This window comes from Apis mellifera, linkage group LG5, assembly GCF_003254395.2.
Source record: "Apis mellifera strain DH4 linkage group LG5, Amel_HAv3.1, whole genome shotgun sequence".
NCBI classification, from domain to species: domain Eukaryota; kingdom Metazoa; phylum Arthropoda; class Insecta; order Hymenoptera; family Apidae; genus Apis; species Apis mellifera.
Genome location: NC_037642.1, coordinates 8,234,558 through 8,258,373, shown reverse-complemented (window position 1 = coordinate 8,258,373; position 23,816 = coordinate 8,234,558). Strand labels below are relative to the sequence as shown.

Genomic DNA, 23,816 nt, shown 5'->3' with positions numbered 1-23,816 from the left:
TTTTAAATGCATTCGAGAGATGGCGTTGATTTTCAATTCTTATTTATGCTATCTTTCAAAGATAATATTGGCAATCAATTCTTATCCTAATTCTATCTTTTTCATATTATTTTTTATTCTTTTTTATACTTCATTTGCGACACTCTGAAGATGGTGCTGATTCCCATGTTTTTTTTTCAATCTTTCTCTTTCTCTCATTTACTCGATTATTTTGTATTTTATCTATAATTCAGTAAACCGCATGCGTTCTCGACCAACCGATGGTATACTTAGTAAATATATTTTGTGGTATGTGAATATAGAATAAAATTTAGTTATTTTATTTTATGAGCATTCCAGAATCCTCGATGTCATAGATTCAAGGACAAAACTGGACAAAGGTTAGTGTGTTTCGATCTTAAAAATTCTAGACAAAGGAAAGAGCGACGTATTTGCGTTTGACGAGTTGAAACGTGCGGACGTTTGTGCTTCATAAGTGAAAAGGTAATATATTTATTATATTTTCATTTGTTTTTTAATATTTTCTAAATAATATGATATAATAAAAATTAATAAATATTATAATAAATATATAATATAATAAAAATTAATATAATTAATAAATATTATAATAAATATATAATATAATAAAAATTAATAAAAATATTATTCATTAAAATTTCAGGATAACAATATTAATTCAAAATGCAGAGTAAGTAATTTTAATAATATTTTAATAAACATTTAATAAACATTTTAACTACGAATAATATTAAAAATTAATCTTTTAATAATTTTATAATGTGCAATTAAATAATAAATATTTAATTTATAATAATATTAGCATTGTTTGGTAGCTAACAATATAAAAACTTTTTTATTAATTTTTTTTTATGCTTTTCTTTTGTCTCTTTTTTTCTTTCTTTTTTCGTTTTTTAAATTAATTTTAGTTTTAATTTTTTTCAAATATTATCATAATATTACAAAGAAATATTTTAATAATATTTAACAAATAATGAATATTTAATAAGTCATGATTTATAATTTTTTCTTTTATAGAATTGATATTTCTAACAGTTCTCTTCTTTTGTGGAGTCATAGGAGAAAATTGTGAAGATAATAATAAAAAAGAAGAATGTGCTTTAGCACCTTTAGATCAAGACAAGAATTGGAAATCAGCTTCTACCATTTATGATTTTCATGCTAAAGATATCCATGGAAATGACGTGTCATTGAATAAATATCGTGGACATGTTTGTATAATTGTTAATGTTGCTAGTAATTGTGGACTTACAGATACAAATTACAGAGAACTTGTACAATTATATGAAAAATACAATGAAAAAGAAGGTTTAAGGATTTTAGCATTTCCATCAAATGAGTTTGGCGGTCAAGAACCAGGAACCTCTGTAGAAATTTTAGAGTTTGTCAAAAAATATAATGTTACTTTTGATCTATTTGAAAAAATTAATGTTAATGGAGATAATGCACATCCATTATGGAAGTGGTTGAAGACACAAGCAAATGGATTCATAACTGACGATATAAAATGGAATTTTAGTAAATTTATTATTAACAAAGAAGGAAAAGTTGTTTCTCGATTTGCACCAACTGTTGATCCTTTGCAAATGGAATCTGAGTTGAAGAAATATTTTTAATTGCATTTATAATTATTTTACTTGCTTGATTCAGTTTTAATCACCTGTAATACTCTTATTATATATTAATTGTTATTAAGATTATTTTTAAGATTGTTATAAGAATGAATTTTTGCTGTTATTTTCTTTACTTTATATGAACAGAATTTAACATTAATAATTTAAAATTATTTTCTATATAATGAAATTTTGATTGAAAATTAAAAGATTATATACAAATAAATATTTCTGTTCATAATTTACAAACAGTTTTATTTATTTTATATTTTAACATTTTTATACGACATATTACATCTTATTTGTAATATATATATAATATTTTTAACAATATAAACTGTACAAAATGTGATTCGGTCATTGAGACTCGACAAAATTATATATAATATGTATTATGACTTAAATTTTAACATTAAATACATAGAAAGCAATTGTTAATAATATATGTAAGATTACAACAAACTTGCTTTCATATATATCTAAATAATATTTCTAATTATTTTTAAATTACTATCTTATTATTTAGTATGATATATAGTGTTACTTAACGTTGCTATTTACAATTTTTAATACAATGTAATACAATTAATCGATTATTGAATTAAAGAAACTACAATTTAATATTGTAGAATATCAAAATATGCATATATAAAGTGTATATTTCGTTAATTCGTTGTGCTTAAAGTTTCATTTGATCGAGAATTTCAATCAAGAATTCTTTGATAACAATATGTAAATCGAAATGTAAATCGAAAAATTGAATAAAAATATATAAATAAATACAATAATATAATAAATTACAAAACTTTAAACAGGTTCTTTTAGATTGCTATTGATGGTAGCCATTTCATGATCAGTGCTTTTACTTCTACCATTTGATATCGTAATGGTGTCTTCACAAGTCTGAAAAATCGCAATATGTTTTTAAATTGTCGGCAATTGTATATTTATAAAATGTACAATCTATCAATACAACGAATGAAACGACGAGGGAAATAATGGCCGCGATTATTGCATTAAAACAATGAGAATGAATTACCCATAGTCTCTTGTTGTAATTCTACCTTGTAGGAGGGATTGTCGTATGCTGATGTACTTTTACGGGAAGATATATCAGCCTTACTGCTAGTACGTCTTTTCATGAGCATCATTAGAAGAATTAAGGTTGATAGAATAGCAAGAGACGCGACAATGGCCACCACAACCAAAGGTCCGTAATAATCACCTTCGTGAAAAGGCAAGGAAGCAAGTTTTCCTGTTAAGAAAATAAATATTTTATTGACTAAAAATCAACTAAGTATATTTATTGATTATTGATTAGAGTTTCATTTGGTTTTTTTTATCTTCATACCTTGTTGCGACACCGTAGCTGGCAAAAGAACACCAGGCTTGGTAACAAAATCTTGCACGTTGCTCTTTTTTATTCTTCCATTAGTCAAATAAATTTCGAGCCATAAACGATATCTAGTACCTGGTTTAAGATCAGTGATTATGGTTTTTGGATGAGAATCCCTTTTGGCAATTTTAAATGTACTTGTATCTTCTTTGCCACTATCACTTTGGTAAATTGCTCTATAAATATTCACATATTTATCCTCCGGATAAGGTACACCAGTCCAAGTCACTTCCACGTCAGTCGACTTAATCGTCTTAATCTCCACTTTGACATCGAACGAATATTGATCTGGTTCCATCAAAGTAGTTGCTTGAATCTTAGGGAAGTATAGATTTAATTATAAAAATAAAAGATATATTATCAAGTCACTTTTTGTCATTAGTAATAGTTTTATTGAAACTTACCATTTTTTCACTAATCAATTCTGTCGATTGTCCAGGAAATGGAACAAAGAAGATTCCAATCTCATAGGTAGTCGATGACTGCAAATTTTCGATTAAATAATTTCTAACTGCTCTATGAATCAATGGTGAAGCGGTATAAATTTTGTTGTCGTGCTCCTTGTATCTCAATTGAACACCATCGATAAACTGTAGCTCATACTCTGTGAATTTTCTCCACATGACGTTGATCCACGTGCTATTCGTCTCCGCAATTTGAAGTTCAGCGTCAATTGGTATTTGTGGTGGCAAGGTGGTCGCATCAGTTCGCTTGTCCAACGTTCTCACACTATAAATTTTGCTCGTAGGACTATTGGCTAGATCTTTCAATTTTACCGTGATCTTTACTTTGTATTCGGTCGAGGGCTTCAAATCGCTCAATTCAAATTCGAGCTGCTGTGTCGCGATTAAATCGTTTGGAGGAGCGAACACTTGCGACTTCCAAGTGGATACATCAAAATTTCTATAAGAAAATATATAAATGATTAATTAATTTTCGTTTCCTCAATGCGATATTTTAAGATAGAAAAATTTAATTACAAACTATTTGAAAATATAAATTATTAGAAGAAAAGAAAAATAGTAATTTTTCAAAATAGTAATATATGAGATTTCATGAACAAAAAAAATATATATAAAATACGTTTTGTCATTGGTGTAACGCAGCTCGACTCGTCCATGAAGCCCAACTAGAACTTGCGGCACTGTGAAAACAAGGCGAACAGTGTTCTCATCAAGAGCCTCGAGAACTTGTACAGTGACCTCATCCGCGGAAGAAGCAACAGGGAATCCAGGAATGGCACTAGGTAACGGGAAGCCCATCGCTATGTTATGTTCCATATCTAAATTTTACATACATAATTAATCATTCGAATTGATTAATGCAAAATCTTAATGTTTGTCAATGCTTATCGATTTCAAGTAGCTTGAACAATTCGAGCAAATCAAATGTTATAATAAAATTAATTATAAAACTCTCATCATTTATTCAAAGATCATTGATCCTTGAATATTTATATGAATTGAACTTTTCTTTAACGATTTTTTAATAATTATTCGCGTAATATCAAAATAAAAAAAAGATTAAAAAAAAAATAGAAAAAAAAATACAATCCGATTCAAACTATTTTAACTATTATTGAGAAGAATAAAAGAATTTCTTGCTGATTTCAGGGACGAACCTGACTGGTTAGGCGTTTGTGCTGCGAACTGTGGATGATTCAAGTGCGTGAGTCCTGAATGCGATATGTGAGCGTCAATGTGAAGAGGCAAAGTAGCTGTCGGGCCACTCGCCACGTTATGAGATATGGCTGGCTGTCCGGGATAATGTTGGAACGGTCCAGGATTAGGATCGTGTTGACCGATATGGGCTAACAATTCCTCGATTTGCTGTGGTGAATTCGGTATATCTGGTGTGTGTATGTGATATGTCGTTTGACCGTTTTCGCTCTTCTGCGTATAAATGTGCGGCTTTGCCGGTTTTTTTACCACGCCACTCGCGGCGAAGAATCCGCTCTGTAACTGATTGTTCGGCGTGTTCTTCTGCCCCGATATCTGTTGATGGATGTCGTATAAACCAGGATGTCCTTCGGGCGGAGCGTGCTCCAATTGGACCAATCCTGGATGTTGAAGATTGATCAGATGATAGAGCTCTTCCGGTAGAATTTCTTGATTCGGATTTCGTTGGCCCTGTTTCGGCCGATTCGCCAATCCTGTCGGTATTTTACCTTTCTCGCCATCGAATGCATCGCTCGGTGGAGCTTTCTTTTTCGAATTTATGGGAACGATCACGTTCGGATCGAGATTATCGGGACCGTTGTGTCCTCTATAAGGGGAACCGATCGCGGAATTGTCGAGCTGCGCGTTGAGATCCGTTTGAGGAACGCTTTGCTCATTGTTGGCGTTCGCGATCGCGAATCCTGGGCCGAGCATCTCTCGATGTGGATTCAACGGGACGAATTGCGGCTGATCAGTCGCGTGGCCAACTTTCTGCACAGGTGGCAACTTGTTGGGATTGACGGGGCCCGGGATAAATTGGTGATTCTCGTTCGCGTTCGTGAGTAGCGGGCCATTCTTGTCCAAGAACTTGTCCGAAGTCAGCAGGCCGGGAAAATAGTCATCTTTGTGCGGTTTCACAACAGGCTCGACAGGTTTCTTAGCGTCTATCTTTGATTTGATGGTCTTTTCTTTGAGACGTTCGCCAGGCGTTGGAGGTTTCTCGGTGTGAGGGGTTAAATGGAACACATTCTCTACGGTAGGGTGTGTAGGTTTATAGTTAGGATTGTACGGTCCGTTGTACGGTACTGTTGGATGTCCAGGATCCATGGGGTAGTGAAATAGTCCATGATTAATGGTATCTGTGTGCGCGTGAACGTCTTTCGAATCTTCCCGTAAGGAGGAAGTTCCAGGATCCGGTTGCTGGCTGGATTCGGCCGAATTCGACTTGTTATTCGGTCTTTTGCTATCGTCAATCGATTGCCGATTGAATGGATCTGTGGCTAAGGGGCCGAGAAACGTCGCGTTCGTTCCTGCAATAAGTAATAAAGTCGATTGTCATATGCATGCAGTCGTGGAATACCGACCAAGTTGTCCGAATTTCTCCATGCATATTTACAGCAACAAGTCCAAAAGTACGTATATGTACAAGCGTATCGTACAAAGCATGCATTTACAGCTTCTTCTTTCCTTGCTCGAATCGCTGTGATTCGTTTCTTCCTATTTTTTTCCCCCTTCGTTAAGGAAGAATAGATTTTGGAAAAATCAATCACTTTTCGAAATTAAATAAATAATAACGTGTAATAATACGAAAGAGTATGAAAATAATGTACAGTGTTTTCATTTGTTAAGTTTGAGGTAAGTAGAGGTATTGTCGATGAGAAAAATATGGCGCGAAAGAGATCGGTCCGCTAATGAGAAGTGCGAAATGTGAGAATATACTTGAGCGTATATATCGGGTCACATTTGCACTGGAGAATTCCAGTCAGGTCCGCATGGATAAATAAGCATCACCCATAACCAATCTAACGATCTCCTTTACGATAATAATCGCTTGGAAATAAGAAAATATCGCTGATATTGATACGACCGCCACCAAAGAATCAATCGAATGATCTCGATATTAATCATGTACAATCAAACTTTCTACTGGTATTTCTCAAAATCATACTAGATAGATGTACAGACTGGTTCCATCAGTTCGATCATACGTCAAATATATTTTTTTTATTCTATTTAACAACTTTGATTTTCAAACACAGTCTGTACACACTTTAGAGAAGTTCATTGAATAAATTTGTTCAAATCCGGATCCGATTATTAACGAAATAGTCGTTTTATTTATTACTACGTTCTTTACGCTATTCTCACGTTCTCTATTATAGGAGCTTACCTGGTAATTGGTTGGTCGGATGTCTGCAATTCCACTCCAAGCAACATTCGTCACCCGGTAGATGCATCAACGCGGCCTGATTAGGCGGACAAGGTAAAATTGCAGGTGGTAGAGCAGGAACTGGTGGACAAGCTGCTTGACAGGACACGTTTCCCATCTCGCAATAACATCGTTTCTCGCATCCGGTTACGTTCAAGGGCAGCTCGCTCCAATTGTCGTACGTATTACCCTCGTAATCGCACGAGCCATTATTTCTGCACCGCACTTCCTGCGACCGTCATATTATTATCATTACACTTCGTATTATCGATCTTGTATCTATGCAAGAAAACAGTTTACAAGCTATTGATTCGTGCACTCTCGTCCAAAATTAATACAATTCGATATTAACATTAAAAATCGAAGAGAATTCTCGATGACAAGTATCTATTTTACATACGAAAAACAATTATATCAAAATGTATATATTGATGTATATATCGAGTTGATGGTAACATTCAAAAGTTGGATATTTGAAAATCTTTTACATTTTATGAAATAAATATTCGTAATATTACATCTTTTCAATTTCTTTTAGATCTTTAACGAAAGAAAATGAAGATTCTAACGAGCTGAATTCTATACCTGGGGACAGCAGTGAGGAGGTTTCGGGACAAAATTCGGAGGTACGGTTTCCCAGTCCAAACAGTGAGGATCAAGAGCATCAAGACCAAAGTCCGTAGGACATTCGATCGTCAGACATTCGGTTTTACCACCCTCGACGCAAGTGCAGAAAGAGATACACTCGTCGTACCATTCCGCTCCTATTTTGTACGTTTTTCCCATATGGCTGCAAGAGCTTTTATCCGTCATCTTGTCCGAGATATTCGTCTTGATTACCTCTGCAGGAAGAAACACTTGTAGCGCTGGACCCATTCGAGTTCCATCCGTCACTCGCACGTAATACGAATGCGCAGGATCCAGATTCGATATGATACCCTCTATATTCAATTATCATTCATAAGAAATTCTTTCTTGAAAGAATATATCTACATTCTTAAATCTAATTCTCACCTTTGTCAGGCTTCTGCTGTCTCCATACGTGATTGTCATCGGATATCTCTACGGTCACATCTTGCGGATTCTTAGCCGACAATTTCAGCTTGATCGCCGTTGAGTTTAACACTTTTACGTCCGTAAGATTCACGGCCAAATCGGTCGAAGTTTCTGGTTTGATCTCATGATCGCCCAAAGTAACGTCGCAAAGCGTGATCGTGCAACACGAGTCTCTAAAACAAAGAAGAAGCTATAAGCGAACGAAGAAATAAGTTTTGGAATCTGAAGAAATTAAAAGATTTTTTTTTTATACCTTGGATCGGAGAGTACGACGCAGCGATCGTGTTGATTCGTTGCTGAGATTGTGTCGTTTGGTGGACACCTTTGTTGACACTTCAAATTTCCTCCCGCTTCGCATATGCAAATCTTGGAACAACCATCCTCGACTCGTTGACCCCTCATTATTGTTTTATTTCCAAAAACGCAAGTCTCTTCCGGTTCAGGTGCTAAAGAAAATAAAATTCACAAAAGAATTTCTTTATTATATTCCCTTTATCATATTCCACATTGATAAATTTTAACTTACCCGAATCAGCAGCGCAAACCAAAATAGCGCAGCACGGTTCCTCCTTGACAAGTTTTTCCTGACACAAGGGATCCTCGATTCCTCGATTGGCTCGGATATATGGCGAGGAACAAAGCGGTTTGCAATTTATGGCTACGCCATTCTCACCGCATACGCATTTTTCTTCGCAATTTCTGACAATTTTCTCTCCAATGGTGTATGTTCGGTTTCCTTCCACGCATACATCCACTATTGGTAACAGAGTCGAAGAAATATTTACAACTGTTTCATTATGAGATGCCATGTATTCGCCACCTGTATTAAAATATTAAAATATTAGAATTTGTTTCTCTTTTGTCAAACGAACTATATGGGATATTAATATATTTATAAGACTCTTTTGAGGATTGATTCTTCAGATCCAAATACAAAAATCTTGGTTTAGATTTATTTATTTAATTTAAGTTTTTATCAGATAAAACGAGATTTTCAATCATTTTTTTATTTCTTGTTTTTGTTTATTATTTTAGAATCGATTTTCTAAAAGTGTTTCAATATATTAACACCTTATATAATCACCTTCGACTTCCTTATCGTCATCGTCCATGCTGACATCGCTCAAATCGGTAATATTTGGATGCAAAGAATTAGTCGGTTCTGGTGCTGAAATGTTCAATGCCCTTCCTCTGAATGATGTCGTTTCGTCCGTCACGCGAACATTCTCCGTGATATTTTTCGATGTCGATAAGGTATCATTATTTATCGATGACATTTGTCGATTTTCCATCGATATCGTGGAATTCGTCATGATAGGTTCGCCGTGAAATAGAAAGGGTATCGTGACTCCTAAAATTTCGATTGATCTCGTGGTTGCGTCTTCGACTGCCATTGTCGTTGTGGTTGTTATGCCGTTGCTCTCGCTGCGCTTCGAATCATCATCCTTGAATGTTTTTTGATATTTTTGCTCGGTCTTGACCTTGAAATCGATCGGCTTTTTCTTTGGCTCGATCGTGGTTTTTGATTCCGATTTGCGTTCATTTGTCTGGTTTCTCGTTTCGCTACGAAGCGGTTCAACTCCTAGTATTTCTTCGACAACAGCACCTGGAAATTCGAGATATATTTTTCATTAAGTAATCTATCTTTTGGAACGAAATTCAATGGGTTTAATGGAAGAACAGCGTAACAGGAAAAGATTCGCCTAACGGGAATAAGATAGTACAGGTATTGTTCATGAACTTGAACGTCAAGATCGGAATCGTTATCATTTGAGTGTCAGTTATAGAGAATAGATCATAATTAATTTAACCAACTTGTGAATAGAGGTACTTAATTTTGTATTTTAATTAAATTTACTTTAAATTTAATTAAATTAACTTTGGAAAATATTAATGCTTATCGAATCGAAAAGTTTGGCTAAGAGCTTATGAAGTCTTTCAAGAATCCCGTGAGACGTTTCTTGAATTTTGTAACTGCGATTTGTATCGACCTTACTCATTAAACGTTCACGTTACTTTCTCTTCAATGACGTGTGTCCTCCATTTCATCCATTTTGACGTAATGAATTATTATCTGTATTATTATATTAAGATTATATTCACATTATATGAATTTTTCGGACTCTGATTATTTATAAGATTCAAACTGTAATGATCTATGTATGATTACAAATTCTCAAATAATAATAGTCTATCTTTAATGTTATTGTATGCACATATTTTAATCGTAACTACAAAATAACTACAATAATCAAACTACAAAATATTTTAATCGTAACTACAAAATAATTACAATAATCAAACTACAAAATATTTTAATCGTAACTACAAAATAAAATGTTACAAACTATTTTCTCAAAAATCTATGAAAATATTCATATAATTTATTATTATTTTTTCAATCAATGTATCTCAATTTGTTTTCAATCTATCAGTTTAATAAAATTTTGTATGAAATAAATTCTAAATTTCAATATACCTATGATATCTTGATGATATTGGAAGAATCGTCAGATGTATCTATTTTTAGAATAATTACGAATTCATTTTCGACATTATTGCAATTAGGTTTACCGCACAATCGAAAGAAGCAGAGAATCGCCATTTCCATAGATCTTTCGCAATATTGGAGATCTGCCGGCGATATTATGACGAGAAACTTTCCATCCGGGGCTGAAAATGCGGGATGCACTATTACGTCAAACAAGTTAGTCGATTTCATCGTTCTCATCGACTTCTTTCGTTTATTTATCCACGATCGAGATCGAGTTTTTGTTATACAATGATCGGTCAAACCGTGCAAAAATAACGTAACAGTATAGGCAAGGCACGTTTCCGTGAATCTAGCGCATCGATCGTTTGGACTGAGAAGTTTCTTTACATTTAGATCGAGTGGTATATTAAACTTTATTTAATATTTATTTATTTAATAGAGAACCATTATTATTCATAAAATCTCTCTACAATACTTGTGAATTTTTCTCAGGAAAAATATTAATCTTTGTATAAAGGTTAATGTTAAATTTCTCTTACTTGAAAACTAGGACGAAGTCTTCGTAACTAGAAAATTTAAATTTTAGTTACCAAAATTATTGATATATCGAATTAAACGAAATTGATAATTTTAGAACTGAATATATTTATATTTATATTTATATTTACCAATACAATCGAAAAAACAATTATTTATTAATTATATTATTTTATTAATTATTCATACAATCGTAAAATCTAGTGATAAATCAATTGCCAACTTAGATTTCAGATATTTGAATTAGTAATTCTAAAATATAAATTTGACCAATAGAATTAAAGTTTCGTTCAAAATGATTTCATCGACATCGATCAGTCTTTCTGGACCAGTAATGTAATTGATGTAAATGAACGAGACGACTGTGATTTCATCCATCCATAGTTTCGATCTTTTCCACGTTTGGAACACGATGTTTCGATCAGTTAGGAGCAAGAAATCACATTGATTGGTCGGTTTCTATCGAAAGTCGGATCCGGCCGTGACTTTTATCGTGGCATGAATGGGGAACCGTAACGGTGCGACCGGTTCACACGAGGCCATGTCTCGTCATTGGGAATCCACCTGATGTCGATGGCCGGTTCTTTCGAATACGTGTAACGATTTTACGCGTAAGTAGGTGATGGTCTCCTTTTCCGCGCGCATATGCATCGAAGCTGGTCCGAAGAGGAATTTAGCTCTTTCTTCTTCGACATTAACATTGATATTTTGTTTTTTTCCACTTTTTCCGCGATTAGAAAAAACAAATAAGTCTGGATAGTGTGAGGAAAAAATGGAGAAAATTGGAAATGAAGGAAATTTCAAGATATTTTATTTTTTTTGAAAAATTCTTCAAGATAAAAAGAGAGTATGAATGCTTCTCTTGTGTCTGTTTAAAACTATTATTTTTAATTTTATATACTTCATAAGATTGAGATCGTTTTCGAAAGAATGTTTTTAATTTTTACTGAATTTCTAATCATCAATGATTAATTTAATTTGATAGAACGTTGGATTATTCGAAAAATTGTGTTTATCAGATAGAAAAGATCCATTGCATCGAAAGACAACGAAAGTGCAATAATACTACGTAATACTACGTAAATAGTTACATTGCTGTGTTTTGAATTTAAATACGAAAAGTTATGATATATTTCTATAATATTTATTAATAAATGTTTTTTTTTATCAATTATTGAATGAACTTCTCAAAGATTCTTGAAGAAAATTTGATGATATTTATATCGCTCATATTTTTTTTCATTTGGAAAAAAATATAGAGAATTTCATTGATTGCTTTAAACATTATTGTTATTTTTTTTAGGGATTTCGATTCTGAAGAAGACGTGGGCCAAGAAAGCAGGTCGTGGAACGCGGAATCGCTCATCGCGCATTAAGAGGATCTTCACTCGGTTTGCTCGTCGCCGGAAGTCGCACGTCGTCCATAAACCCAAGTCTAGAACGGGCGCATTCGACCACATTTAATTGTTAACTCGACTATCTTCGTGTACGCCATTATGTAATTGAACTTGACAGAAGAAACTATTAAATTTGTAATTCGTGCTCAAGATTTCCTTAGAAACAATGTTTTTTTTAATAAGTAAGTACATAATTTTGTTTTCGAGTATTCTTTGTATAAATATAATTAGAATTAATTATTATTAATAGAGTCAAATTGTGAAAAATTATGTTAACTGTAAGTTAATCAGAATCTAAGTTATTTAGTATTATAGTTTAGCATTATATTCTTGCAATTGATTACATCTTTCAAATTCATTAAATTATAGTGAGTCTATCGTATAAAAATTAGAAAAAATAATTGAAAAAATTTATTGTATCTCAATAGATTTGAAAGAAAAAGAAAGAAAAGTAGTTTGTATTAAAGTAGAATTTGATGAAAAAAACAAAATTAAGTTAAATATTATCTTTCAGTCAACTATGATAAAATACATATTAATTTTTTTATATTTTTTGAAGATCATTATCAAGATCTAATCTCCAATTTCTAACTTTGTCATTTCTAATGTCAAGAGCTTTCTACAGCCTTGATAAATTCATTGAATAAGTTGGTACAAGTTTCAGTTTCGAGCAGGCTAATCACGTTACTGCTTACAGCATGTCTTCTTCACAGCGGGAATTACGTTCCGGTTCGCGTTCACGGAACCATCGCTCGTAATCCATCCTGTAAAGTGGGTAGAGAAACTTCTGAAACAACTTCTGTCATTTCTCAGAGACCTTGAACTATGCCGTTTCTAGATAGAAAAGCAACTATTCGTGTAGCTCGAAATGAATTCAACAACGAAGAAAGAATCTTACTCGAATGGAATAAAATATGATCTCTCAAAGATCAAATATCGGAGACCTTAAAAAAAGAGGTGATTAAAAATATTTCGAGTTTCATTCGATTATATGAGGAAAAAAAGGTAAATTAAAAAAAAAAAAATGGAAAATAAGAGTGGATAGCCATAAGATAATAAACGAATGAGAAGATGAGAGGTTAAAGTAATCAGTCATCAAACGTGCCTTTGACTATACGGTATTCTATCCTACTTGCTACTCGTTGCACGATCATTACTTCGTTCCATACATCACGTTTCGTCGGTCATAATTTTTTTTTCTACTTTTCGAACGAACGATGAGTAACTAATGAGTATCTTTCGATATTAATCACAGTTTCATCTGTCTTCTTTTCAACATAGAAAAGAAAGGAAATTTGTCTCTCTATTTCGAATTTTTTACATTCTATTTATTCAAGAATAGTTTCAATTCCTCTTTTAAATTATTAATTCTCTGTTATTGCAATAGATACGAAAAATTCATGAGAGAAAAGGGTTGCGTAAAGGAAATGTATAAAGAACACTCGGCTTCTGTGAATTATAATGTGCAATGGCAAAAGTGTTTTCAAAGATTTCGTTGCGGAATCTTTGCATGCTATCTGCATGCGCTACTTGCTCGACTATAGTTTTACTCGATGTACTTACATGTTACATTTCACTTTGCTAACTACTTGTCAGTTTTTCTCTGAGAGACATTTCCTTCTACATTTTCTATGAACAGTGTTTTTGATCCTTTTTTCGATATTGAAAAAAGTATTTTTTTGAACATCTGTACATTCCTTATTATCATTCTGTTTTCTGAAAGTTAAAAAGAAAAAAATTAATTTTCATGAATATTCCCTCATAATCTTTTGCGTTTCAATAGATGATCGATTCTTTGTTGCGCGATTATATCTGCTAACACAAGACGATCTATTGTAACGAACGGTTCTTTCTTGATCCATATGCTCCGTTTTTGTGCTCCAGTTAATCGACACGCGATTAATCAATTCCACGGTTCGTCGATCACGTTGATTACGAGCGCGACTGGGAAATCATGAATTTTCACCATTAGCGATCAGACTCTTTGATTTATTTCATATTTTATATCCTTTTTAATATTTCACTTTCACTGAAATAATGATTCAATCGAAATTCATTGTTTTTATAGGAAACATTGATATATTTATAATCATTCCAGAAAGCGTAATAAATATTACAATGGTTAAAATTATTAACAGATGCAAGAGATATAATAGTAGACAAATTTTTGCTTAATCGATAATATATTCTTGTCTCGTTGGAATATTACGAAAAAATAATACTTTTAATTTCTACGTTTAACAAGGATGGATGAAAAATCAGTGGTGATTGGATAAATAACATTTCCAAGATGATAACCAGTTTCTCGAACAGGAATTCGTATATTACCTAAGACAGGTTTAAACTATAATATCTGTAAAAAAAAATTTTCTGAAAATGTGATTAGATTGTGAACATACCGAAGAGCCATAATATATAATGAATGATTTTTTTATCATTCAGTGAGAGCTCGTCATTCGACTGTTTATTCCATAAAAAAATCTATAAGTTTGATTTTTTTTTCGATGCTTCGATTTTAACATTTCATAGTTTTGAATTTTTTTTTTTTTTTTCTCGTAAGTGATTGTTGCACAAATCAATCAAGATCTGTAGATTGAACTTCAAATCATGAACAAGTTCATAATTCGTCCTCATCGATGCTACTACGATAATGAATTTATTTATCATGATATTGTTAAATAATGGAAAAATAGTCGAAGGACATTAAAAAAAAATTTAAGTAAGATTTCACGATGAGATTTGATTCCGATTGTATATACCTCGTTTAATACATTTATTTCCGTTTTTTTTTTTTTTTATCTTTTTTTATCGAACAACATAAACAAAATTAAATTAGCGCGGAATTTCTAAATTTCACCAGAAAAATTTCGGTCTTTTCTATGAAAAATTCTTTCTTAATTAGAAATCAAATCGTCGGTTTATCTATACCCGCAATTATTGTTCACGCTATTGAAACTTGAAAGCGATGCATTCAGTAAATAAATATCCATTTATATTTCTCACTGTTACGCGTATAAATACATTCTTAACTCGTCGAAATCATCTTGACTATTTTTGCGAAAGAAAAATATCTTTATTTTCACGTAGATTTGAATCGCATTTGTGCTTTCACTCCGTTACCTCGCCCTTCCTCTAACACGATTAAAGTTGAAATAATAGGATCAGCCGCAAGTATTTCGTGTTGCAATCGATTCGTCTATTTTGCAGCACGTTTAGAGACGCTGTAACAGTTCGATCGACTCTGATTTCAATATTTTATATTCTTTCCAATTTATAACAAATCGTGAATTGATTTAAAGCACACTTCAAAAGATCTAAAAGACATAGTTAAATATACATAGTATCTCGAACTAGGCGGATCTTTGTAATTTAATTTAAACATATTCATGATATACAAGACACGACGTTTCTCTTTTTACGAAATTACTATTTTCTATATTATGACTACACATTTCAAATAGAAATAAAATATAGTATAATAATCTCGAACGATCGCTGTTATGCGGGCATCAAAGTCTCCAAGCGTCAACTAGTTAGAAACACGTTTTCACGACTTGAACAGCAGTTGTATTATCATTTGCATATAATTAAATAAATACCCGCAGTCATTTATATTACTATAGATATAGATACGCAAATTTTATAAACGATTTTCGATTAAAATTTTTTATCGTAAAATTACTTCTCTCTGCAACGTCTTTCAAAGATATCTTTCATCGAAAAAAAAAAAAAAAAATAATAGAAAAATAGAATGATCATCCACGTTTTCACTAGAGAAGTTGCTTAAACCTACAAATCAAACCATTTTCGGATACTCAAACTGAAAAGTGCACCATGTCGTTTTTTCGAATTAGCTCGCAATGCACGAGGAGAGAGTCACGAGGCGCTTGTTTGCTCGAAACGACAGTTTCCACCGATGCATTCTTTCTTTTCTCGTCCGTCAAGCATCGAACATTTCGTCCCATTGTTCTTGCTTGGCCGAGAATAAGGCAAGAAAGCCGATCGAGGGAAAGTTGGGCGAGCAGGTTGGAAAATGAAACGCTTTTGGCAAATAGAGCGGCGGTGCATCGATAAGTTAATTAACGTGCCCCGCGGGACATCGGCATGTCCAGTGACCATTAAGTGAAAGTCAGAAGAAACAATGAGGCGGGAAGCTCTGTGACTCGGATTTAATCACGGTAATTACCATTAACGACGATGCTTCGTGTTATTTTTATCTGAACTGCGTGGAACTTGAGGCGGGATTGGAAATGTGGACACGATAAAAAAAGGTGAAACGATCCACGAGCAGGAAGTGGTTTGGCGGTAGAGATTTTAAATACGTACGCCGATCATTGTTTTTCGAGCACCGATGAACAGGTTATGTAGATGATACCGGGGGATAGCATTGTGATGTTGCTGTTGCCGTAACAAAGATATCAAGGGGACTGGGATCGTGTTAGGAATATAAAAGAAGGAATATACGTTCACTCGCATATTTATAGTACCGTTAACCAGGTTACTTCGCCAAGTACAGCGACCGTTTATGAGACTTCGGAGATCCCCATTAGTCTGCGGTTTACCTGTGCGGTAATTTCGCAACATGCTCCTGCTTCCTTCGCTCTTAGACTCGGTTCGTACATTTATTATCGCGCGATAGTAATCGAGATAACACGCATCCATGCTTCGTTATGTCGATGAAATGAATATCTTGGCAATTAGTTAATTGGTTAAAAAGCAACTTTTCATCGTGACACCCGTTATAGCGTCATGTTTGACCGTTCGACCAGATACTTTCCTTTCCTTGGTAAGGAAAGGATTATTTCGTGATTGGAATCGAGAATCTTGTATCCGATCCATTTTTGATTCTCCTTCGGTTGTTACGTGTCATGTAAAAAGAATATTGTGCAAGTTTTGTGCAATTGAATAAAAACATTTCGATACAAATCGAAAGCAACTCCAAAAAATTATTAAAAATTGAAATATGAAAGAATCGATTTAAGGATTTATTTTATAAAAGTAAATTGTGTATTTAATGCTTCTTTCTTTAAACGTTGAGTAAAAAAAAATTGTATAATCGATCCTTTCGTTAACTTGCTTAAAATCTTTCAAGATCCTCAACTATTTCTTTGGTGTTAAACGTGATCAGCAGAAATTAATATAAATCGATTCTTCAAGCGGGTATAACGGTATCGAAAAAAAAGCGTTAGAACGAATGATCACGGTTCGAGCAAGATAATCCAGAAAAACGATACAATCGCGTACAACGATCAAGGAGATCGAATAGAAACCGAGAAACCGAGATCGTTTCGTTCGATCGTTGGACGTGCGAACGCGCGAGATTGGAACGATTCTCGCGTGGGATTAACCATGCAACACGAAATAGAAAGTCTGAGGGTATTACGCGAATTGGAAATGATTATACATACGTATCACAAAAGTGTAATCGTCGTTTAATTAACCTCCTCTTGTTAGAAGAGACAACACCCGGCAACTTTTCCAAGATGGTGCAACGCGCGAGAGGATACGAGCCAGCCTTTCCAAACCAGCCGAAGGACAAGTTTCTGCGATTACCTTGCTCGGGATGCAATTAAAAAAATCCTTCGTTCTCGTTTTACGGAGCAGATTGTGTACGATTATGTGTCGATCGTTCAATTTATATCAGATAAATGTATTTCCATATTGTTCTTGGTAAATGTATCATCGAGATGCATCAACTCTGCGTTTTTATTGAATGATATAATCTGGGATCTTCCCAGATTCGATGTATCTTTACCTTCATATCACGCGAAAAAATTCTGAGAAAATTTATCGATAAATTTATTTACAAACGTCTGCTTTTAATGATTTAATATTATTATATTATGATATAATATTATTATATAATATTAATATAATATTTAGTACACACATATATATATATATATATTCGAAAATGAGATAATTTTCTGAGTTAATAAGTTGTGTGATCAAGAATTTCCTGATGTTGCATTATGAATTTAACAAAAAATATATAAAACAGTTTTTAAATTTCTATTTGAATTTTTCGCCAATTTACAATTGTTTTAAAATACGTATAAAAAAAATCGATATTTTTCAGAAATTTTATCTATCGAATGTATCGATAAAAATAATTGATTTACTGATATTGCAAGATTAAAAAATCAATTTGCATCGCGAACTCGTTACTATCCGCATTATTTCGCGCTTTTATAACTCAATTACTCAATCTTTATCAAGTTTCATTCTTTATAAAATCTTTGACTTGAATGAACAATCGTTAACTTCAGCAGAATAACCTACATACCGCGTGAAATTCGTCTCATTGTTTCGTTAATAATCTCGTCCATTGTGCGATCGCAGACAATCGGAAACGAACTCAACGGCCGTGCTCGATCAAGTTGAAAAAGGAAGAAAAAACGTGACCGATGAGGAAAGAGGTCTTCTCCACAAGAGAAAGGTGGTTGTACCTAAATTCCATTGGATACGATCCATCTGTTCGCTCGAAATTACACCAAGAAGATAGATTCCAGTTAAATAAAACGTTCCCCCTTCGTCGTTCGATTTGTGCCACGGTTAGTCACCGTGTTTCGTTATTGACAAAACTATTTTCGACCGAGGAACTCCGGTTGAATCACGCTTACCTGCCTATTACCTTCAATAGTTGGATTAGTATGCGTGACAAGCGTCGTCAGTTGGACGATCGGGGGAACGATAACTCGAGGAGTCAACAGTTCGTACGCAAGAAATTTTTGTCTTTTATTTATTAGTGGAAAATCCTCATCTTTTATTAAAAATTCTTTTTTTTTTATAAAGAATTTAGAGGAAAACATTTCGTACGATTTACAAATATTAAAGTTATGAAACGAGAATTTATTCGATTTGAACGTTGGAATTGCGTAATTTAAAATTTAACGTAAAATTTATTCGATTCGCAATTAATAGGATTGTGCAACAAAAAAAAATCCATTTGATTTATAAATAATAGAATTATGTAACGAAATTTGAAGAAATTTATTCGACTTATAAATGTCAAAATTATGTAACGAGATTTAATCAAAAATTCGTTCCATTTACAAATTTTATATTAATCGTTATAGTTGAAGATTCGATCGATCCATCTGTCATCGAAAACGCTCGATCCTCCTCGAGCCTTTCGCCTCTTTCGTGATCCGCGTGTTCTTTCTCCTCTCGCGTTCCATCGATCGATTCGACTTTATTTTTTCCCAAGGACGTTCATAGCGGCGAATACGTGTCGACCAGTTCACCAACTGGATCCAAAGCTACCGTTAACACGCATCGCGTCTCTGTCCCTCGTACATTACAGCCCCCTCTGGTCTGTTTACCTCCTCGATCGATGGAGGATACACGTGCAGTCGAGAATCGATTTAACACGCGCCACTTTTAATCATTTCGTTCTATAAATGCTAAAAAGTTTCTTTTTTATTTTTTTATTTTTTTTTTTTTATTTTTCGACTTGCCGATCCATCGACTCAACGTGATATAAATACATTTAGGCGATCGAGAAGCCATTTTTCAATATTTACACGCTCTGAATTTGTTAGAGAGAAATCAAAACCGGTTTTGCGTTTCGCAACATTGATGCTAATTTTACTCAACACGGATAAAGCAACGAATTCAAGAGAAAAATTTTTTCGCTATGAGATTTAATTTTTTGAAAAGATACAAATTCTTTTTGTGGTCGAATAAAAGTTTCTGATATTAAGAGGATATAATTCAACTTTTATCGATGTTAGTGAATGATCTGAGCAACGTCAGACGATTTTACGAATTGATGTTCCTCCATGATCGATAAAATCTGTTTTTCTTTTAGTCCTTTATAAAAAAAAAAAAAAAAAAAAAAACACTGTAATTATTTCTTTGCCGATTTTATTCGCGAGGATGACATCAGTGTACTCGAACGAGGACGTGACAGAATTTTTCGCCAGTTTCACGTAGTATACCGTTATGAGAACACCGATCGGCCGTCTCAGAACGATGTTCTTCTCCTATAGTTACGTTTCATGCCTGTCTTCGGTATATTAACCTTTCTTTACTCAACAAACCACCTTCCCTCTTCTATCTATTTTTACACACTCTTTTACCAATTTTTCGATCAATCAAACAGTTGTCATCGAATACATCGTAACGTTCGAAAACGTTCGAGGCCAAATATAAATATAAATCTTCCTCGAATAACCTTAAAAAAAAAGAACCTTGCCTTTCGATTAAATTACAAACAATTGCGGCTCGAGTTTCGAGGTGGTTCGCGCTAAAAAAGGCGGAGCGAATCGCGAAAGATCATGGCTTCCGTGCACGAGAGGCAAGGGAACGGGGGATTGGGGTGGAAAAATGAAGGAGTGCGGGAAAAACTCACCGGTGGTGGTTTGCATCGATGGCTCGACGTCGAGTGGCGACGTCGAAGCGACGACGACGACCCCGCCTATCAGGCAAAGTCCTGCGACCGCGCGCAGAAAGCATCTTTCCTGGATACGCATCCTACCGCATTCTTCTGACCACGGTCCCTCTGAAACGCTGTTCGAACACCAACAATCGCGCACTCGCGATTAATCTTGCCACTCGATCGAATCGTGCAACACGATTCGAAACGAAACGCGCGAACAAAACACACAGAGAGAGAGAGAGAGAGAGAGAGAGAGACGGGCGGCGATCGATCGATCCCCGATCGATCAATGGGCGAGCGATACAATAGGAGCACAAACGATGGATATACACGGTGTCCACACTTGGTCGGTTCACTTGGTCGGTCGCGATCCGTGCCGAGGCCGGAGGTGAAGTGCACCGGTGAGCGGGATTTACCTCCTCCTTGCCGGTGCTAGAGCGTTGTTGCCTCGCTTGCCTTTCATTCCTCCTCTCCGGCCAGCCGGAGAATTCTCCACGCTCACCTTGCTACAGGCTCGCCACGATGCGATTCTACAGGCTGTTCCTGATCAACCGGGCAGTATCGATATACTCGTCTTCGACTCGATTCGGTGTGCGCGCTGCTGCCCGCCTCAGTTTTCAGGGGAGACCCACTTCCGGCCCTCCCCTCCTGCGTTCCAATCACCGATTCCAGAGGATCCTACGTTTCCATGAGGTTTCTTCGATTTTTTTTTTTACGTCTCAGTGACGTCATATTCGTGATTGAATTAGGATTAACTGTAAATTTGGAAATTGTTTGTTTCACAGTGGATGGATTAATTATAATTGGAGGAGATAATCGGATAGAGAAATATGTTATATATTATATAAACGTGTAATTGTTTCAACATTTTCGATCATCTTCTCAATTTTGTGGATAGATTTCGAAGAAGAATGGTAAAAGGTATGATGTAGACGGATATTTAGAATTTTTCTGTTGTCCAATGATATAAAAATTAATATTCTTTTAAACAGTAATGATTACGCTAATGATTACACAAAGTTAAAACAACAAAACTATTTATTCATTTCGAATAACAAATACTTCTATTTTCCTATAAAGAAACAGTGAAAGAAAATTTCATTAAAAATTCATCGGTATGTTAAAGACCCTCGTAAAATTTTATTTTTCAAAGCTATTCCTTCTTCGTAGTTTCGTCTCTTTTTTTTCCCCCTTTCGGAGGGACTCTATTTCAGCTCTAAGAGGGATTCACTTATAGAAAATTATACATATATATTTTTTACACAAATCAGATTTCATCAAAGTTTCTTTTCCTCGGAAACGCGGTAAAATTGGAATCGCTCGCCATTGAAAGTTTCGCGCCAAATGCCTTCCCTCGTTATTTGCTGAGTCGATCGATTAGATCGTGCGTGGGCAATCGAAGGACAAATCGACCGATGTTCAGAGCACGGTGAAATCGAAAGTATTCGCGTATTTTCATCGTCCATCGATCGTTATTCTACTTGCACGAGCAAAATGTTGCGTATCGAAGATGTAATTTTAGAAACAGTTTCACCTTACTAAAAAAACGAGGCGACGACACGATCAATGACAATTGCGACCATCTTTCTTCTCCTCGCAGAAACTTTTTCTTCTTTTTCTTCTTCTTCTTTTTTTTACGAACCAATTAGCACACAATTGTTCGAGCTGTATCGTCATGGACACACACCAGTCGTATGCAACAGCTTGTTAAATTCATTTGAAATTCGTTACACGTTCATCCCATTTTTGTATGCGCGCTGAAAGAGATATTTTCATTTTTGAATGGAGACAGCTCAATTATTCAAGTGTATTTTCTTCTTTTTTTTTTTATATATATATTATCATATTTCCATTGATAATCATAATGATCTCTGCGCCACAATCATCAGACAAAATCAGTTGAAGATTGTCTGAAGAATAAACAAACGAATAGCGTAAGAGGACACAATTTCAGATGTGTCCTCATTTCTCAAGCTCCTCCAATTGCATTGCCAGACTTGTATTTTTTTCTTTATTCTTTGCGAGAGATGCAGCGGATAGGATCTTAAGAAATCAGGATGATTCGTACACGAATGATTATCTTATAGTTCGAATATTTCGAATTGGAAGAATTTTTTACTCGCGAAATAATTTTCCTTTCTTGTACAAATCGAACAAGTCATACTTTTTTTTTTAAATTTTTAACAAGTTCCTTGTTCCTTGAAGAGAAAGCTTTAGTGGGTCAGGGTGACGACATATCGCAAGACGGGTCTGCGACGAGGGAAGAACAGGAACCTCCAGTTCGTGCGAGTCATCGTGCAGCAATCGCAGGATTCGAATTCGAATACAATGTTGCATGTTTGTGTGGAAATTTTTATTTAATTATTCAAATTCTTATTCCTCCCTTTTATATATGTCGTCCTTTGATGTGATAAAAGTAATTTCATGGTATTAAATATCAATTCTGATGTGACAATTATATCTTTATCGCGACGAGACTAAATATATGAAATTTTTCTATTACAAATTATTAAAGCAATAATCTAGAATTTATAACAAGTCAAGTGTGCTAAGCGAAGACTTAACATCGATAAGAATTAAACGGTCTGCAGATGTTGAAACATCACAACGCAGATATCGACTCGAGTGATGGGTTTGAGTTAATTGTTCAAACAAATCTGGAAGTAGTATACCTAACGTTTTATGGATCATTAACAAATACTCTTGCTATATCCTTACTATACATCGATACTCACATTTTTTTCTAAGTATGAATGGCGAATAGCTGTGACGGCATTACTCTCTTTCGCATCGAAATAAAAAGTCATCCATTATCTCCTTCCTTTGATTTAGTTTTAGATCAAAATTGCGGGATGTTGCTTATCCTTTCACCATTAAAAATACCTCGATTTCTCCACGGTGAATTTCTATAGAAGGAGAATGACGTCACATTATTTCCACTGTTGTATTAAGCAAACTGATCAAGCTTCCGTCAAAGGTAAGCGTGACGTGTCTCTGCATAATTTAGCAACGGTAATTTAGTACAATGTGTATATGTATCCTTCTCCGATGG

General features: G+C 34.3%; 2 protein-coding genes and 1 long non-coding RNA gene across 7 annotated transcripts; 2 read left to right on the top strand and 1 right to left on the bottom strand.

Annotated features, from left to right (window-relative positions):
* Positions 1-145: 145 nt before the first annotated feature.
* Positions 146-2,422, top strand: LOC726269 (probable phospholipid hydroperoxide glutathione peroxidase). Of its 2 annotated transcripts, none has more exons than XM_003250478.4 (4): positions 146-263; positions 340-483; positions 665-691; positions 1,039-2,422. In XM_003250478.4, exons 3-4 carry the CDS (start codon positions 685-687, stop codon positions 1,635-1,637), a joined length of 606 nt encoding a protein of 201 aa, XP_003250526.1. In that variant the 5' UTR covers positions 146-263; positions 340-483; positions 665-684; the 3' UTR covers positions 1,638-2,422. The 2 variants fall into 2 exon arrangements, with proteins under 2 accessions (XP_003250526.1, XP_026296405.1); XM_026440620.1 differs by lacking the exon at positions 146-263 and adding an exon at positions 272-288 and having other exon boundaries at positions 357-483.
* On the bottom strand, positions 2,396-21,148 carry LOC412968 (putative epidermal cell surface receptor). Of its 4 annotated transcripts, none has more exons than XM_006564742.3 (13): positions 10,528-10,762; positions 9,038-9,559; positions 8,480-8,773; positions 8,207-8,399; positions 7,912-8,126; positions 7,483-7,838; positions 6,859-7,126; positions 4,652-5,998; positions 4,114-4,312; positions 3,435-3,933; positions 2,986-3,346; positions 2,674-2,889; positions 2,396-2,537 (listed from the first exon to the last, which is right to left on the bottom strand). In XM_006564742.3, exons 1-13 carry the CDS (start codon positions 10,682-10,684, stop codon positions 2,530-2,532), a joined length of 4,635 nt encoding a protein of 1,544 aa, XP_006564805.2. In that variant the 5' UTR covers positions 10,685-10,762; the 3' UTR covers positions 2,396-2,529. The 4 variants fall into 4 exon arrangements, with proteins under 4 accessions (XP_006564805.2, XP_006564803.2, XP_016767851.2 ...); XM_006564740.3 differs by lacking the exon at positions 10,528-10,762 and adding an exon at positions 20,738-21,148 and having other exon boundaries at positions 2,411-2,537; positions 2,699-2,889; XM_016912362.2 differs by having other exon boundaries at positions 2,411-2,537; positions 2,699-2,889.
* A 196-nt stretch (positions 21,149-21,344) lies between these two features.
* On the top strand, positions 21,345-23,705 carry LOC107964495. The gene is made up of 2 exons (XR_001703097.2): positions 21,345-21,457; positions 21,550-23,705. It is a non-coding gene; the product is annotated as an uncharacterized LOC107964495 (long non-coding RNA).
* The last annotated feature ends 111 nt before the right edge of the window (positions 23,706-23,816 follow it).

Bases quoted from the DNA above. Each gene is read 5' to 3' on its own strand.
- LOC412968 (XM_016912362.2), bottom strand. From the start codon at position 10,684: ATGAGAACGATGAAATCGACTAACTTGTTTGACGTAATAGTGCATCCC. The intron at 8,774-9,037 runs GTGATTATATAA...ATTTTAATACAG, and splicing joins TGACGATAAGGAAGTCGAAG to GTGGCGAATACATGGCATCT. The intron at 5,999-6,858 runs GTAAGCTCCTAT...TACTTATTGCAG, and splicing joins TCCGACCAACCAATTACCAG to GAACGAACGCGACGTTTCTC.